This window comes from Bacillus rossius, chromosome 3 (assembly GCF_032445375.1).
Source record: "Bacillus rossius redtenbacheri isolate Brsri chromosome 3, Brsri_v3, whole genome shotgun sequence".
Taxonomy (NCBI): Eukaryota; Metazoa; Arthropoda; class Insecta; order Phasmatodea; family Bacillidae; genus Bacillus; species Bacillus rossius.
This window is the reverse complement of record NC_086332.1, coordinates 35,806,018-35,823,251: the sequence shown is the minus strand read 5'-3', so window position 1 is coordinate 35,823,251 and position 17,234 is coordinate 35,806,018. Positions and strand designations below refer to the sequence as shown.

General features: G+C 40.9%; 1 protein-coding gene across 4 annotated transcripts in view; it reads left to right on the top strand.

Annotated features, from left to right (window-relative positions):
* Positions 1–17,234, top strand: part of LOC134530521 (serine/arginine repetitive matrix protein 2-like) — a 297,641-nt gene that overhangs the window by 137,308 nt on the left and 143,099 nt on the right. For all 4 annotated transcript variants that reach the window (XM_063365407.1, XM_063365408.1, XM_063365410.1 and 1 more), the window contains exons 6-7: positions 2,668–2,825; positions 4,177–5,982. In XM_063365407.1, the coding sequence (XP_063221477.1) occupies positions 2,668–2,825; positions 4,177–5,982 (1,964 nt within the window). The remainder of the gene's footprint in view (positions 1–2,667; positions 2,826–4,176; positions 5,983–17,234) is intronic.

Here is a 17,234-nt window from a genome sequence, read left to right as displayed (position 1 = left end):
GTTTCTCCTCTTCGCAACTCACAAAAGTTTTGGATAGATTTCGAAGAAAGACTACCTATTGCAGCCGTTACCATGGTGCGACTTCCGGAACATTTTTACATAGTTTTTTTTCGTTTCATGGTCCATAAACCCCAAAACAATCGTCTACTCGAAAGTTTTTATAAATATTTATACATTTATATACATCTATATATAAAATTTTTATGGACACGTTAACTGCCATAATTTTGCACAAATCACTTCCGAACTGATACATAAAATCTAGTAATGAAAAATCTCGGTCGAGTTAGTTAATTGGCAAAATCCAACCAAAGGGGTAGAAATGTGAATAGTTTTTTGAAAAATAGAAAAGTCGCTATAACTACCATAATATGGAAAATATCACATCACTTTAAAACATATTATAGCTCGTAGGAGTAATAACAAAAACCTTGTACTAAATAAACTTTTGATACGACCAACCATAAATACAAGGGGTGGAAAAAAAACAGGGTTTGAGGACAAAAAAAATCATAACTACATTATTAGGCACACTGTCAAATCCGTTCCAATTGTTTGTAAAACTTATCATTTTTATCTAAAACTTTTGCCTGAAACAATTTTTAATAAGATGAACCATTGCTGAATTGAATTTTTAAAAATTAATAAAAATTTCCGTGCAATGTACACTATTTATTTTTCATTATTTACTGTAAAACATAAAAATACTATATACAACTTTCGTCCGAAAAAAAAAAATTTATACGACCATCCATTCCTGCAAGGGGTGAAAAAAAAAACAAAGGTTTAAGGACAAAAAAATCATAACTATCTGAGTGGGCACACTATTAAATCCGTTCGAATTATTCGTAAACCTTATAAATAATATTTAAAACTTTTGTCGGTACAATTTTTTATACAACCAACCATTTCTGCAAAGGGTGGAAAAAACAGGGGTTAAAGGACTAATTATTCATACTCCCTTAGTAAGCACATCATCAAATCATTTCAAATTGTTTGTAAATCTTATAATTTTCCTCTAAAACTTATGTCTGGCCCTGTTTTTGATAAGCTAAACCATTCCCCTGCAAGGGGTAGGAATATAAAAAAATTCATAATTTCCGTACCACGTACGCTATTATAGTCCGTTCTTATTACATGTAAAACCTTAACATATTATCGACAATTTCGTCCTAAATAATTTTTAATACGACAAACTATTACTGCAAGGGATAAAAATAACAGGGGTTGAAGGACGATAAAAAATAACTCCTTTAGTAAGTACACTGTTACATCCGTTCCAATTGTTTGTAAACCTAATGAATATTGTATAAAACTTTTATCAGAAACAATTTTTGATTCAGCCAACAATTGGTGCTAAGGTTGAAATAAACAGGGGTTAAAAAAAATCATAACTCCCATAATAGGTAAAGTATAAAATCTATAATAATAAAATATAAATTTTCTAAAAAAATTTAAACTTTGGTCTGAAACAATTTTTTGATAAGACGAACCATTGCTGCTAGGGTTGAAAAAACAGGGTTAGAATTTTAAAACATTTTAATTTTCATACCATGTACTGGAAGACATAAAACTATAACTTTTTTTAGTAGGTATAATATAAAATACGTTATAATTTATTGCAAAAATCCTAAAACAACTAAAACCTCTGGCTAAAACAATTTTTTATGAAACGAAATATTACTGTAAAAACAGAGGTTGAAATAAAAAAAAAATAAAAACATCCTTGCTAACAAATTTGTTGGAATTTATTTAAAACCATCTTAATGTTAACTCGAACCATTGTTTTAATCAAATTTCTATACGCACACGTATTAGTTCAAGAAGTGAAAAATAGTGTTCGAAGGTTAAAAAAAGGTAACAACTTTAGTAGCATACTATGAGTTTCGTTGTAATCTATTCAATGCTGAAAGCATTGAGTTAAAAACATTTGAAACATTTTACAGCATGGAATATGAGAAAATATAGGTTGTAATGTACATTAAGTTCTTAAAATGGTCCAGATTTTTATAGAAGTTTCCAGAACATTTCCAGAAGAATGGGGTACTTAGAAATCTACCTACGCCTGTAGGCTGTGTCCAAAGGGATTTTTTTATATTTATAAAGCAGTATTATGAAAAGTGTCTGGAAGTACATAAGTACGTTTCATCGAGAACGAGCTAAATGAGAGACGGAAACACCCAACCCAAACCAATGATAGTGAAAAATATTCGACCATGACCCGCAGTAAGGATCTATACCAGAATTAGCTAGGAGTAACAAAGCGAAATTTAAATTAGGATGTTTTTTATGTTGTAGGGCTTAATGTCGCACGGCTACGCATAGAGGTTTCAGGAGATGGGACCTCGAAGATTTAAATGGACTCCAAACCACTTGCCTACCGATTTCGTGCTAGTAAATCTGAGTCATGCGAGGGTGTGGGGCGTGAACCCGCGATCCTAGCAACATGTGTGACGAGTTAGCGATCATGGCCACCGATGACCTTCGAAATCGGGATGATACTATTGGGATTCGAACTAAGGGCATCATTATTTATGAGTTCAATGTTTTGCCATTGAGCCACCTCGGTAGGAAGCTCACGGGAATGTTCGCAACATCAGAAACCTTATGTTGGCACTTGGTAGGACAATGTTTGTTAGTACCTGGGGGTTGTTTGTTGACAAACAGGAGGTCGTCGCCGGAGTCCCCCAGCGACGACGACACGTCTCCCAGGAAGCACGTTACTGGGAAGGACCGCCCCGACCACGCCGCGCCCAAAGGAACCAGGACGTCCCCCGTCACCACCAAGTCCTTCCCCGACGCGACCGGAGACCGCAGCAAGCCAGGTGCGTTCCGACGTCTCCCGGAGGCGACGACAGGCGTCCGGCTGCAGTCACCAGTGAGCCGAACATCAATAGCATTATCTGTATACAGAACATTGTAAACCATAGTTTATGACAGTTACGCTGTGTGGCAGGAACAATTTAAAGGTTTTTAATATTGGTATTCTATGGTTCTCCTCATTCTGTAATCCAGTACCGATCGAGCTGTACGCTTTCAGATCATTTCGGGTGGATTCAGGCTGATGACCTTAGCTGGTAGGTCGCGTTACTGCGCTGCGGGGTCTCCTCCTTTGGGCAACAGCGTTGTCCATTTTCGTATCAAGCGGAACAGCCATGTGATGTTCAGCAAGGCAACCAATTAGGGTCGATGGGTGCTCATCAGATCACCCCTCGTTATACCATTAACACCTGTTGCATAATCCTTTAGCTGGTAGAGAAATCTCTCTTCTTCCTCCATGTCTATCGGTTGGCTGAGGTCGTTGGATTCATCACCAATGGGACCTTATTTGGGGAATTTCTCTGGTGCTGCAAAGATCCCTTTATAAGCCATTGGTGGTGGTTGGCCTTCGGGTGGAGCTCTGTCCACAATTCGTTCAGAGTTTATCGTTATTGTCAGTTTTCATTTCCGTACAGTGTTTCCTGTTTTCTAGCATTACCTTTCACATTTTACTTGGTAATCCCGTTAAAACTATATTTACGTTCGATAATACATAATCTCTAATATGGTATGACCATGAAAGTGCTGGATTAAAAACCTTTTTCTGGAGGTTATATTTATATTAACAGTCTAGTAGATTTAGGTGCGAAATTTTTGTTCCTTCAGCTGTATATTTTTCCAATGTGACGAACTGTTCTAACCTTGCATATGTTTATGCCTTGAACATCGAAAGCAAGTGTGAGTATATTAGTCTGTGTTTTCGTTTGGTTAAACAAAAAATAAAATATACTTTAGTGTAGGGATGATTTTGACTTTCTCCGATAGTCATAAACTTCAAATACATTTTTGCTATACAGTAAAGTTAGGTTGTTTGCACATGCAGTTACCTCACGGAGCCCGGCTGAAACTGTTATTCATTACTTTGATTATAAAACGTCGTGAATGAACTCTTGATGAGGTAGTTTCTTATGAAAACTCTTCAAAACACGTCACATACCGGAGGTGCGAAAATTTTACCACGGAAAATGCAATGTTTCATATTCATATCTAGCTATATAAAAGAACAACGAACAGATTTTTTGAGATTAGATATTTGATTCAGCAAATGTAATTTTAAACAACAACATGCAAAAATTTATGTTGTTTTGGTTTAAAGTTAGAACAACTACGCACTAACTTGAAGGTGAAATGTTTCAGGAGAAACTGCTAGGCGTCCCTCAGGTGGAAGGAGGTCTCCAACTCACGCAGAGCCTTCTCCACAAAGAGAGGCTCCTAAGCAAAGACCAGAAACTTCACCTGAAGATCGCTATCCGTTCAAAACCCCAACGAAGCATCGACCTGATGCACCTCAGGAGAGGCAGTCCCCATCTACAGATTCACCACAGCACCGACGAGGCACTTCCCCGGATAATTTTTCATCATCCAGAAACACCCATGGTCATCGTCCACCAAATGAATCGACGGACAGGTACCATCCGTCTAAAGGTGCTCCGATGCAACGCCCGGACACATCGCCTGAGAGGTACTCCCCATCTCAGGACACTCCGAAGAAGCACTCGGTCCCTTCGCCGACGAGAGACTCGCCAGTACACCGTCGTCCGGATGCATCCTCTGAAAGGCACCATCCATCTAGCGCCCCTGTGGTGCAGCGCTCCGACGTTTCACCTGATAGGCATTCACCTTCTAGAGAGACACCGAAGAAGCACTCTGGAGCCTCGCCAGAGAGATACCCCTCTACCAAGGTCACACCGATGGACAAACGCTACCCAGTCAAAGGTGTCCGGACACCTCACAAGGAAGTCTCCCCGGAGAGGAGGTCTCCGACTAGGGACTCGTATGTGCGACGACCAAGCTCTCCCAGAGGCAGGGATGTGCCCACGCAGCGGCGCCCCACAGAGATGTCGCCGACAGACAGAGGCTACCCAGCTAAAGGTGCCCCGATGCCTCACAAGGACATCTCTCCGGAGAGGAGGTCTCCGACGAGAGACTCGTACGTGCGACGACCAAGCTCTCCCAGAGGCAGGGATGTGCCCACGCAGCGGCGCCCCACAGAGATGTCGCCGACAGACAGAGGCAACCCAGCTAAAGGTGCACCTGCGCCTCACAATGAGGCTTCCCCGGAGAGGAGGTCTCCGACTAGGGACTCGTACGTGCGACGACCCAGCTCTCCCAGAGGCAGGGATGTGCCCACGCAGCGGCGCCCCACAGAGATGTCGCCGACAGACAGAGGCTACCCAGCTAAAGGTGCACCTGCGCCTCACAATGAGGCTTCCCCGGAGAGGAGGTCTCCGACTAGGGACTCGTACGTGCGACGACCCAGCTCTCCCAGAGGCAGGGATGTGCCCACGCAGCGGCGCCCCACAGAGATGTCGCCGACAGACAGAGGCTACCCAGCTAAAGGTGCACCTGCGCCTCACAATGAGGCTTCCCCGGAGAGGAGGTCTCCGACTAGGGACTCGTACGTGCGACGACCCAGCTCTCCCAGAGGCAGGGATGTGCCCACGCAGCGGCGCCCCACAGAGATGTCGCCGACAGACAGAGGCTACCCAGCTAAAGGTGCACCTGCGCCTCACAATGAGGCTTCCCCGGAGAGGAGGTCTCCGACTAGGGACTCGTACGTGCGACGACCCAGCTCTCCCAGAGGCAGGGATGTGCCCACGCAGCGGCGCCCCACAGAGATGTCGCCAACAGACAGAGGCTACCCAGCTAAAGGTGCACCGAAGCCTCACAAGGAGGCTTCCCCGGAGAGGAGGTCTCCGACTAGGGACTCGTACGTGCGACGACCAAGCTCTCCCAGAGGCAGGGATGTGCCCACGCAGCGACGCCCCGAAGAGGTGTCGCCATCCCGTAAGGACTCACCCACGCGTCTGTCTGACATGTCGCCGGAGCCACGTTCCCCGTCCAGGAAGGAGCCCAAACAGCGTCCCGACTCCGATAGCAGCCCCTATGTGAGGAGGACCTCCGAGCTGACCATCGAGCTCAAGCCGACGTCTTCGAGTCCAGGTGAGTAAAGACGCTTTTCTTTCAAACATTCAAGGGTTTCTGTCCTGCCATTAAAAGAAATATACAATTAAGTCGTAAATTTCCCCGTGCAATAAGCGGCAAGTCGTGGGTGGAGATACTTTCATGCTCTCAGTTTCTCTGTCGTTCCTTCTTTCTCTTTCTAACATCTCTTTCCTCTCGTTCTCTTTCTCACTCTCCACCTAGAGCATGTGATGCGCTTGAACAGGGGTACTGCTATTTCCATAAGTTCTGGTTGTAATCGTCCACCATTATATCTCAGACGAGAGGTAGCGAGGCGATTTCCCTGCAGTTAACTATAGACCTTCTCACTCTTAGATTGCAGAATATTGCTTATGGCGCGCGCTGTTGCCAAATCTCTAACACATTACAAATTTCAGGAGAATCTGACTGCACAAAAACTATTTTACGAACTCATTTTGTTTATTTATAATACTATGTTATACTAGCATGCTTATAAATTTGTAATCAATCGCCACTTTTTTACTCTAACTTACAACAAAAAAATATTCACACTTATTCATTAGTACGAATTCATACGATAATTGTAAAATGAACTTAATAACAAATTAATAATAACACATACCTTTTAATCACTGTCGCTACCTTTGACCAAAGTTGACCAAAGCTTCATTAAATGATTTGTTTTCTCTCATGTTTTTTTGAAAAATACTCGAATACTTTCAACTCAATCTTACGCTCCCTCCCTCGTAGCCTGCCAATGTAGTTTCTTTTTGGTATTCCACCCTACATAGTTTACGTTTATGTAATCCACATAAAGGTAGAAAATAAAATAACATAGTTGAATAAATAAACCCGACAAAAGTGTAATTATAGCGAGTCACCTGACACAACACGTCGTTTGGTCGCGAGACACGGCACTAACTGGCAGGCTGGTGTTCAGAAAAGAGTATCGAAGGAAATAGCTGAACTAAGGAAGCCTTTATCATTCAACTTGCTAGCAGGGCAGAGCCCCACTTCTCCAAACACACGGCCATGTCTCCTCTCACGACAGCAGTTTGGGAGCGAGCCTCTATTACAGCGCGCTCTTGCGCTGATAAGACATGTCTTCACAGATACGGGCACGAAAACTGTAGGAGAAATTGAAATCGCGTTTATTTTAAAAACAAATTCCATTCATTGTGAACATCTTTCACACATTCGGCCCAATCTAACTTTAGTAACAAAAAACTTTGCCGCTAATCAACTATCAAATTGTCAGTGTCTGAGGAAATGCCTTTATGGATTAAATATAAAGAAAATGTGTAACTGAAATACGAAGAGTTTTCGTCTTGAGATATATATGGTAGGACCCTAAAACCATAATTTATTAACAATTAAACTGTATTGAATAATCATGTAGGTTAATTTTTTTATGTGATACATTGTGCAAATTGGTTATTTTTTTTTTATATTTTCGGCCCTTTAAAATGTCATTAGGAATGCAAAATATGTAGCGCCTAATGCTATACAATGTGCAAAAACTCTTTGTCCAAAAAATTCGATTTTAAATTCGTTAGATATATATGGCAACAGCGCAACTGACGCATAAACAAGGATAGCACTAAGGCAGTCGGCGTGTGTTATAAAGAGAGAGAAATCGACCATTTACTTCCACACTTCAATCTAAGAGTGGGATGTATGTTCTACACCAAAAAAAAAAACATGACACCAAAAGTTTAGATAGCCTATACCAGCGTTTGTTAACCCTCTACTTCTAAAGCTAAAGTTTTCATTTCCATGCTCTTTTTTTGGAGAGCTAATTCATAAATATTTCAAATTTTATATTTCCTAATTTTTTTTACCATTATTTCGGTTTGTTTAATTTTTGCAAATTGATAATATAGAGTAGTTCTCGTTTCTAACTATTCAGAATTTCAAGTGTATTTGCATGACCGTGGTTTTTATAATTTTAAGTTGTGGTGCTGATAACAAGGCGTCCATATGATAGATTGAAAGTAAGGGGGAGGGGGGGCCTGTACCTGGGGGCATGGGCGTAGATCCCGGGGGGGGGGGGCCAGGGGGGCCCGGGCCCCCCCCCCTGGAATTAATGGGCCCCTTCTTGGGGGGGCCCACTTGGTGATTTTAAAGTTAATGGTGTACACAACATATATATATCAGATTATTATTTACAACGACGACAGACACTTTGACATGCTTTACATTCCTACCTTCGAGTTCCGTAGTTATTTTCCCCTACCCCTTCTGCAAAAGCCATGGTATGGAGTTTTCCAGTGAGAACTTTGAAACCCTTAATTACTATAAACAGTTCATTCCAAAGGACGAAGCTAGGGTAGGGTTCCGTTAGCATTTCCTCCCCATTGTTACCCACACTACCTTGTGCTCTGAAACGACAGTATTATAGGTTTCAGGTAGTCTGTTTTTAAAGTGGTTTTGCTCTCGTGTGCGCCAGTCTTCTGCTTTCTTGGCAAACATCAACATGGATAAGTTCGTGACGCGGAAGAAACGGAAAACAGAATCTGATTCTCACCTGGTAGGGTTGATTGTTTTATAAGTAGTGACTATTATTTAGGTAAAATATTTTATTTAAGTGATTATGTAACATTATTTTTTCCAGTAAATAAACAACTTAATACTTTAACAGTAATTATAGCAGAATTTAGTTTATTTACGAACTGAAACTTATATACCATTTTCTGGAATTTTTTTAGCTCATCTCCATTCTGTAAGGCTAGCTGCTCTGTACGTTACATGTGAATATACAGGGAATAATTTTTTTTTCCTCGTCAATATGGAATTTAAAATCACTCCCCTTTTATTATCAAACGATAATTTTCACAATTCATGGCCGATAATCACTTTATAACATTTGTTATTTGATAACTGCAACACTGCACGAGTAAACAGAAGTAAGAGTGAGAAAGAAGTATTTAAACGTTACACATCCGTATTTAAGTTAATAAGGAAGCAAACGCGTCTCTTTAATAACTAATCAAGCGGCATATTTTAACTAAATAATTCACTGCCAAAATACTGATTATACTAAATATAAGCCGAGGAATGTATGTGGTTCAATTAGCTGAAGGATAAATTTCATAGTTCTATCTCCGAGATTTTTCATTTGTGTCATTAAGTTTTTTTTCTTTTTTACCTGGTTGATGCATTTACTAAATAAAATAGTCTTTAAGGGTTTTAATATGATTTGATCGTTCATTTGATGTTGATCCGTTTATTAGCTTTGGCGCTTTGGGTTTTTGGGGCGCATCAAAAACTGTGAACAAAGAATTTCACGAACAGCATTTGAATCGCAGTAATTATGTGATTTGGCATTAAAAAAAACCGACAAAGTGCGAGTCTAACTCGCGCACGAAGGGTTCCGAACCATTATCTATAAAAACGGCAAAAAAAAAAATCATGTCTGTTGTATGGGAGCCCCACTTAATATTTATTTTATTCTGTTTTAGTATTTCTTGTTATAGCGGCAACAGAAATACATCATTTGTGAAATTTTATTCTGTTTTCACGTTTGTTGTATGGGAGCCCCCCTTAAATATTTGTTTTATTTTAATTTAATCATTTATTTTTAAAGTGAATATATAACTAAATATTCTGTGAATATTCCAAGCGTCTACACCTGTTGCCATTTTCAATATCGAGCAAACGTAAAAATAAAGTGTATAACATACGAGATTATCATACAGAGAAGACTTGTTTCGGTTGACCTCTACCGCAAAGTTCTTAAACCACAGAATTCACGGGCCCCCCCTGGAAATCCTACAGATTTGCGCCCATGCCTGGGGGTGTATAGTATTTTAAATATTTTGGAAGATGAAAGCCGACTGTAAGCAGCCATAAAAAAGTTCCAGTTCCGACCCTGTTAAAAAGGTTGTCCTGTTACTGAAGCACTAGGCCACGGTACTCATACATACTCTTTTAAAATAGAATAACACGTTATTTTAACTACTTTATTTAAACCAGTGAATATTTAGCAACACAAATGCAGGAGCAAAGTCCTTATACTTTAAACCACTTCCACGTAATACCGACTTTCAAATCAGAGGTTGGTAGCATCATTTCTTTTTGCCCCCGGGCATTGTGCGTCCTTGGTTGGTAGCATCCTTCTTTTGCCGTGGGTTTATTGTGCGAGTTATGTGTTGCGTCCCCCGAGTTCTTATTTCCATGGTTCTTGGACCTAGGTTTACGTTTGAAACGTGTAAAATACGGTGGAATAAGCGTGTGTTTTCTAACGTGAGACATTGTTTCGCGCATCATTTGCCGTGTTTTTTAACGGCGTGTTGATGAAGTGGTCGTTAGCGCGGCCCGGGGCGTGATGACGCCGCTAATAGCGTCCCGACGCCCGTCCGGCGGGGGCGGGGCCCGCCCTTGGCGCGGCGGTATAAATACCTCCGCGGGACGCCCCGCCGCTTCTCGCGCGGCGCTAAAAGCGTCGTAGCAGGTCTGATGAACCCGCCGGTTGGCAGCTCCGATAAGACGACCCCCCCCCCCCTCCCCCCCGCGGGGAGCCATCAAGTCCCGCCGCCGCGATGCGCGTTTGTTTCCCGAGGCTCGCCTCCAGCGCGCATGACGCGGCGAGCATCTCCGCTGTCCTGCTGCTGCTATGCTTTTGGAAACCAGCCTCGCTTGAAGTCACACGGCGATCACGCAGCGCGTCGAGGTTACTGTTACGCCACATTTTTTTATTTAATGTTAGCACTCATTGCATTAAGTAATCTACTTTTTTAAACCATTAGTTTTAAATACAACCTTTTAAAAAAAGTAAAGGTGATGAATCTTCGTATTCATTTTTAATGCCGTGGGTAAGAGTAAGTCCAGTTTTTTATAATCTGATGTTTTGAAATAACCAAGGTGGAGAAAACGGTTGGTTGTCCAAAAAAGTCAGGAAGTGTAAACTGTAAATATTTTTAGCAGGTACAATTTTGTTTGTGTACATGTTATCCGGGCAGTTCATTCTGGAGCCTGTCGGGTTTGACGTACAAAGTCGTCTTGTTTCTACTTTGCACATCGTGAACTTAAAATGGGAGATATTTCTCCAATAGAAGGGATTTTTTTTTGGGGGGGGGGGGGGGATATCTGAACGCTTGTTTGAATTGAAAAATAGTTACTTAACAAATTGCTTGTTAAATACATTGGGGTGAATTGTCAAACAAAGACTACCAGCTTTTCCCAGGCACTCCAATTTGAATTTTTAACTTATATTTTCGTTGAAAGGTTTATTTCTAAGAAATAACTGCGAATAATTAATTTGTTGTGATATGGTTGCCACTTTGTTTCTGTAATAAGTTTCAATCCACACGGTTAATTTAGAACCCACACAATGGATATATGGGTACTCACTTATGGGCACAAATTATATAGACTCTTCTATAATAATTTAATTTTTTTATCATACCACTATATTCCTCTCGTCGTATTGCGGAAGCGAGTGGTGTATGTGTTACGGAGCGCAGCCGGGTCACAGCGCTAGTGTACTTGGAAGTAATGCTGTATGGACTCGCCTGCATATAGGCAACTCGTCGTACAAGCTGCACTCTGCCTAGCGCGGCGTACGAAAAGTTGCCTGACTGCAGGCGCTGCCGCCTAGCATTCCCACATTTACAGTGTCGCCTCACTGCGATTATAGCACATCCACTACTCATTGCCCGGGCATGTGGGGTAAGGACCTTTCAATCCTACCCCAGTTCACATATATACATATACATACATACAAAACCCCATCTACAATGCATATCTAAACGCATTTTTTACGTGACATTTTGTTGGCAGGACCTCAAGTTTTTAAAGTTCCCGAGCCCAATAAAGAGGAAGAGAAAGGAGCCAAAAGACGCCATATTGGTTCTAATAATTACTGTTATACCATAACTTTTTATGTATAACATCCTATTCCTCGATACACGGCATTTAATATGAGTAATTTCGTGAATGGAACGGAAGTCGCGTGTGAAGTGGAACTGTGTAACCACAGTGCTGCCTTTGTAGCGGATGGCGCGAAACAAAGTTCACAAAGCCAAAGGGAAAATTTATAGTATTACCTGTAATGAATTTTAATAAGATGAGCAGTATTTTAATTAAATACCTTGTCGAAAATCAGACCCAAAGCCAGGTGTTTAGTATTTAATTTGAGGGGTTCTTTTTTTTCTTTCATCGTAGCAGTTTAATAACATAGTTTAACCTTTCGCTTTGCAAATAGAATGATTGAATGGTTGATGCAGGTGCTCCAGCAACGAATTCTAGCGGCGGGTGATTCGCGTCAATAAAATGTAGTTGAAAAAACAATTTGCGTATAAATTTATCACGCTCGGCAATATTCTAAAGGATTATACGTTAAATTTCGTGTCCAAGTTTAGTATTATTAGTGTATTTGCCATATGATAACACAAGAATTTGCTCGTTAGCGAGGTTAGATGTCACACATCTCCGGAGAATACTGAAAGATAGGCTCAGGTTTTTTTTACGTTTAATATTGATATTTTACCTTCTTTAAAGCAAATTACAGTTGTGGTCATTCCCAAGAATTAGTTTAACACAAAATGGTTATGCCATCACATGAGAAACTGAATGTAGCAGTCACTCACTATTAACTAAGAGAATTCCACTAAATTGCTACTATGCTTTAACAATGCCAAAACTTTGAAAACTCAAGTATTGTAAATTTATATGGCCTAAAACCTGTTGAATTCAAAATGGCATCTTTCTGTTCCCATGTCTTTCTCTTTAAGTATGTATCATGAATTTTAAAATCTTTATTTGTTTATTTGTGAAAAGTCAAACTACTTTTTGTTTTTAACTTCACTTCGCTTCTCATTTATGTAAATCAAAATTTTAATGTTCGTTTGTTCAAAATATTTACTCTCCGAAAGTTCTTCAACGATTGCTTTGAATTTTTTTTAATAACGTTTCATTCGAATACGTGCGTGTTTTTTATACCAATGTCTGACCTGTGAAAAATAAAAAATATATATAAAAGTATAGAAATGTAATATATATATAAATGACTGTTTGTGTATTCGTCTTCTGTTTTATAAAGATAAATATGGGAAGATATAGACACAGAGAGATAAATATATAGTGCGAGAGAGGGAGATATACGGATATATAAAGATAGAGCGAGGGATGTATGTATGCATATAGAGAGATGTAGAAAGATTTAGATAGGGATATTATTGAGATATAGATAGAAACATAAATACGGAGAGATATAGAGAGTGATATGGAGGGATAGAGATGTATATAAAAAATAGAGAGATAAATATAGAGTGATTTATAGAGGGACATATATAGAGAGATGCTTTGTATATGTGTACCTACTTCAAAGAAATTACAAAAACGTTAAAGAGGCATAGCAACGCATGCCGGGCTTTAGCTAGTTGAGAACATGGTAACGCCAAGGACAGCATGTTCCACGTATATATAGTTTCTAGCTGAAATATGTGCGCTTACTTCAAGGACCTACGTGAGTATTCCAGGCGGGGATCACGCCATCGTCGCTCTAAGCGCGGCCCTCGAGTTGCTTGCGCGCGCCGCTGATGAGCCCCGTGCAAAAAAAACAACGCCTGTTTATTATTGGACGAGGCAGCGCAGTCCCATTCATCTCCTCGGCACCAGGCGCGCCTTTATCGAGTCCGTGACAGCTCGCGCGAACCGGAGCTGACACACGTTTGCATTTTGAGTCGCGCCGACGTTTTACAATCAACTAAATCAAATGTTTTGTACTATCAGCTAGAGACCTGCAAAATTCGCGGATTCATTGACCTCTAGGATGGACTCCACAGTCCTTTGAATACTCGCGGAAATGACACCTGTTCATTGGCTACTGACGCGTGAGACGTCTCAACTAGGCTGTCCGTAATTCGGCACTTTCTTGGTTTAGTGTTTCCCATTGGCTCACAAGTTCCCCGGATAAAATGTGGGCCAATCGCAGAAGCGGTACGAAGGTAGAGTTGTTTTGATGCTAGCCTATCGCGAAATGAATCCGCGAATTTTGCATGTCTCTAACGATCACTAGCCGGAGTACCCGCGCTTCGCTACGGGATACACTAGAAAAGCGTCGTAGTGCATCGCAGTTGCGTTGCTTCCGAATTCTCACGAGGGATGCTGATGCATTCCTGTATGTGTCGACTAAAATTTATATTTCTAGGAATGCGACAATCACATCCACTGATGCGTCTCCATCCATTAGCTTCGGAATCGTGTTTTATTTTGTTTGCATATAATATTTCGGCATAAGATTAGTTTAAAACGCCATAAGCGTGAGTGATAACTTAAATAGAGACAAATGAAAACGTTAATAAAAATTACCGAAAGGCGAACTTTAAACTAATAGTTGCATTTAATGCGCATTTTAAGTTTTTTTTTTTTTTAATAATTTTAATTTCATAATAAACATTTTTATTTTGATCGCTAACATTTATAACTACTTGGCTACCAAAAAAAAAATGTTTTTAATTGGTCGTTGTTAGTTACGTTTTGCCATATATAAAGGTTGGTTTAGCTGAATATTCGTAAACATCACGACTTTATACATTGTGGCTGCTTTTGGTAAGGGATGTGGGGGATGTGCGTGCTGTGGACTCAATCCCTGTGTACTCGGACGCAGCTACTGTTCCGTGAACTCCGTCTCCGTTTTTCCGTGTTATTGTAGGACGGGCCCCGAGACTTGAGTCACGTGATCGGTCACAGCCGCGGCCCGGGCGTTGCGACGGGGACGGCCGTGAGTGATCGGCGCGTCTTCCGGGCGCGACAGTTGGCGGCCGTGTCTCGACGCGTCGCTCCGCGGGGCTCTCGGCCGCATCCGGCGATCACTTCCGGCGCCGGGACAATGCGTCCGCGGCCGGGAGACTCGTGCCGCGCGCGCCCCGTTCTGGCCGCCATCTTGTCGACTCGCGACTGCTTTCCGAAACACATCTTTACAACAACTTACACTTCTTTACTCTTCTTTACGAAGCGGTCTTTCTCTATCGCTGGGCACTGAGCCCGTAAACATAATGCCGCGCAGGGCTAAATAAGTTTCATCAGGCATTTTTTGTACTTTGAAATTATAAATGAATGACAATAGAAACATTAGAGGTCATATATATTAATATATGTATATATAGAGAGCCAGATATTTGGTACCTAATGTCTGAAACACTCAATGAACGAAAATTAGATAAGCTTAAAACCTGACAAAGATACCAAAATCAAGCACCACATATTTTAAATTTAAAGAAAATCGCAAATATTTCTAATTTTAGCGAGTTCAGAAAAATAATCTTTTTTCTCTAACATATTAATATTTTGTAGTAAAAAATAAAACTTATTATAGAATGTTTTTTCTAAAATAGAATATTAACTCCCTTTTACATAGGATAAAGTCCCAGAACATTTTGAGCATACCTACTGATACACATGATATAAAAATTGGTATATAAAAGCAAATTTTAATGGCATTTTATTTCTTTGTTATTTTTCTCAGTTTAAAAGTTGGTGTTCATATTCTTTACTTCATTTCTGATTATAAATCACCTCACAAAATCACCGCACTCCCTCCTGCCTCATCCTATTATCATCATAATTCATGAACACCCGAGTCGAAAGGTGTTCGGGGTACACTGTAGTCCTGGCGTTGCTGTCGTCTGTAAGCCTTGAGTATGCTTTTCCCGTGCGTCGAGTTCAGCTGTTTATCCAAGCACGACCTCCTTTCCCTCGAGGCGACCTGGAAGGAGCTGCGTTTCCCCGCACGACCTTGATTAACCTTGCCACGTAACTCCCTAGAGCGAGAAGTCACGAAGGGGGAGAGAGAGACACGCAGAAGCCTAAACAATATCTGAAGTTGGCCGCTCGCTCGTGCAACTTCGCTGCTGGAAATTTTTTTATGGTGGGGGAAGGGGATTTATACATTTTCAGTATTATTTTACAATATTTCAAATATCGCTGACCTAACCCAAACCAAATATTGTAATAGGAACAATAAGGGAACCTTGTAATCAATACGCGAGACAAGTGATGTCAGCGAACCTGGCGGCGTGGAGTGTACCTACGTTTTAAAGTGCGTGAAATTAGTTCCAGAAGTGGCATCTAGCGGCGTGGAGTGTAAACTAGTTTAAAAGCAATGCAGTGAAGTGTCCCGCGCTTCGCCAATGCTAATTGAGCAGAGTTTCCCATATTGTGATTATTACGATATTCGCTCAAACGTCTTTTTCACTTCAGTTGCGACCACCTAAACGTGAGAACCTATACTCTCGAAAATAAAAAACTCATCAAGACAGAATTTTTGCGAAAATGTCAATACATTAACAAGATCGTATTATTCATTAATCGAATTAACATAACCTGACCAGTCTTTTATTTTAGTTACGTTAGCGCGGAAGTCCGTACCCTCGAGTGAAAAAACAAAGTAAAGAACGAATTTTTGCGAGAATCGTATTTGTGACAGACCTAACCTAAACTACATTTTACTTTTACAACAGAAACAAAGCAGTACTAAGATACACGAACGTAGATGAGCTGGGCGACCGACTCGTGATCAGTGAATGTTAGGTTTCTCTTTGTTATGCTCCGCGTGGGTTCGTTGCTTTCCTGGGACTCCGCCCCGCCGCGCGGCAGGAATGCCGACCACGTAGCGACGTCACCTGCTGCCTGCTCTGCATTTTTAAAGCTAAATATCTGTTATTTGAGTGGACCTTCAACGTGTAGACACTTTTGTGTCTCGTCAATTTTCGTTTCAAAAATCAAACTTTGAAAAGCTAGTTAAATACTTATATGGAAGAAGCTAAACAAATAAACTAACTGAAAGTTACTTTTAAAATTTTGGTAACGCCTATCAGACATTTTTGAGGTTATAATTTCATCCATCCGTCCATCGAAAGTGAACGCTTGGTAAGGATTTGACGGACGGATGAAATTTCCGGGCCATCTGATTGGCTGCACGTCTCGTGATTTACGAATGGACGGGTGACGGTCGGAACAGCTCATGCCGTCAACATCGCTGGGCATCACTTTCTCGCGATTTTCGACGACTACAATATTTGATTTCAGTCAGATGCAATACGACAATTTGGGAAACTCTGGCCAATTAGCAATGGCGAAGTACGAGACCCTTCACTGCATTGCTTTCCAGCTATTTTACACTCCGCGCCGCTAGATGCCACTACTGTAAACTAGTTTCACGCACTTAAAAACGTAGGTACACTCCACACCGCCAGGTTCGCTAACATCACTCATCTCACGTATTTCTTACCAGTTTCCCATATTGTCCCTATTACAATATTTGATTT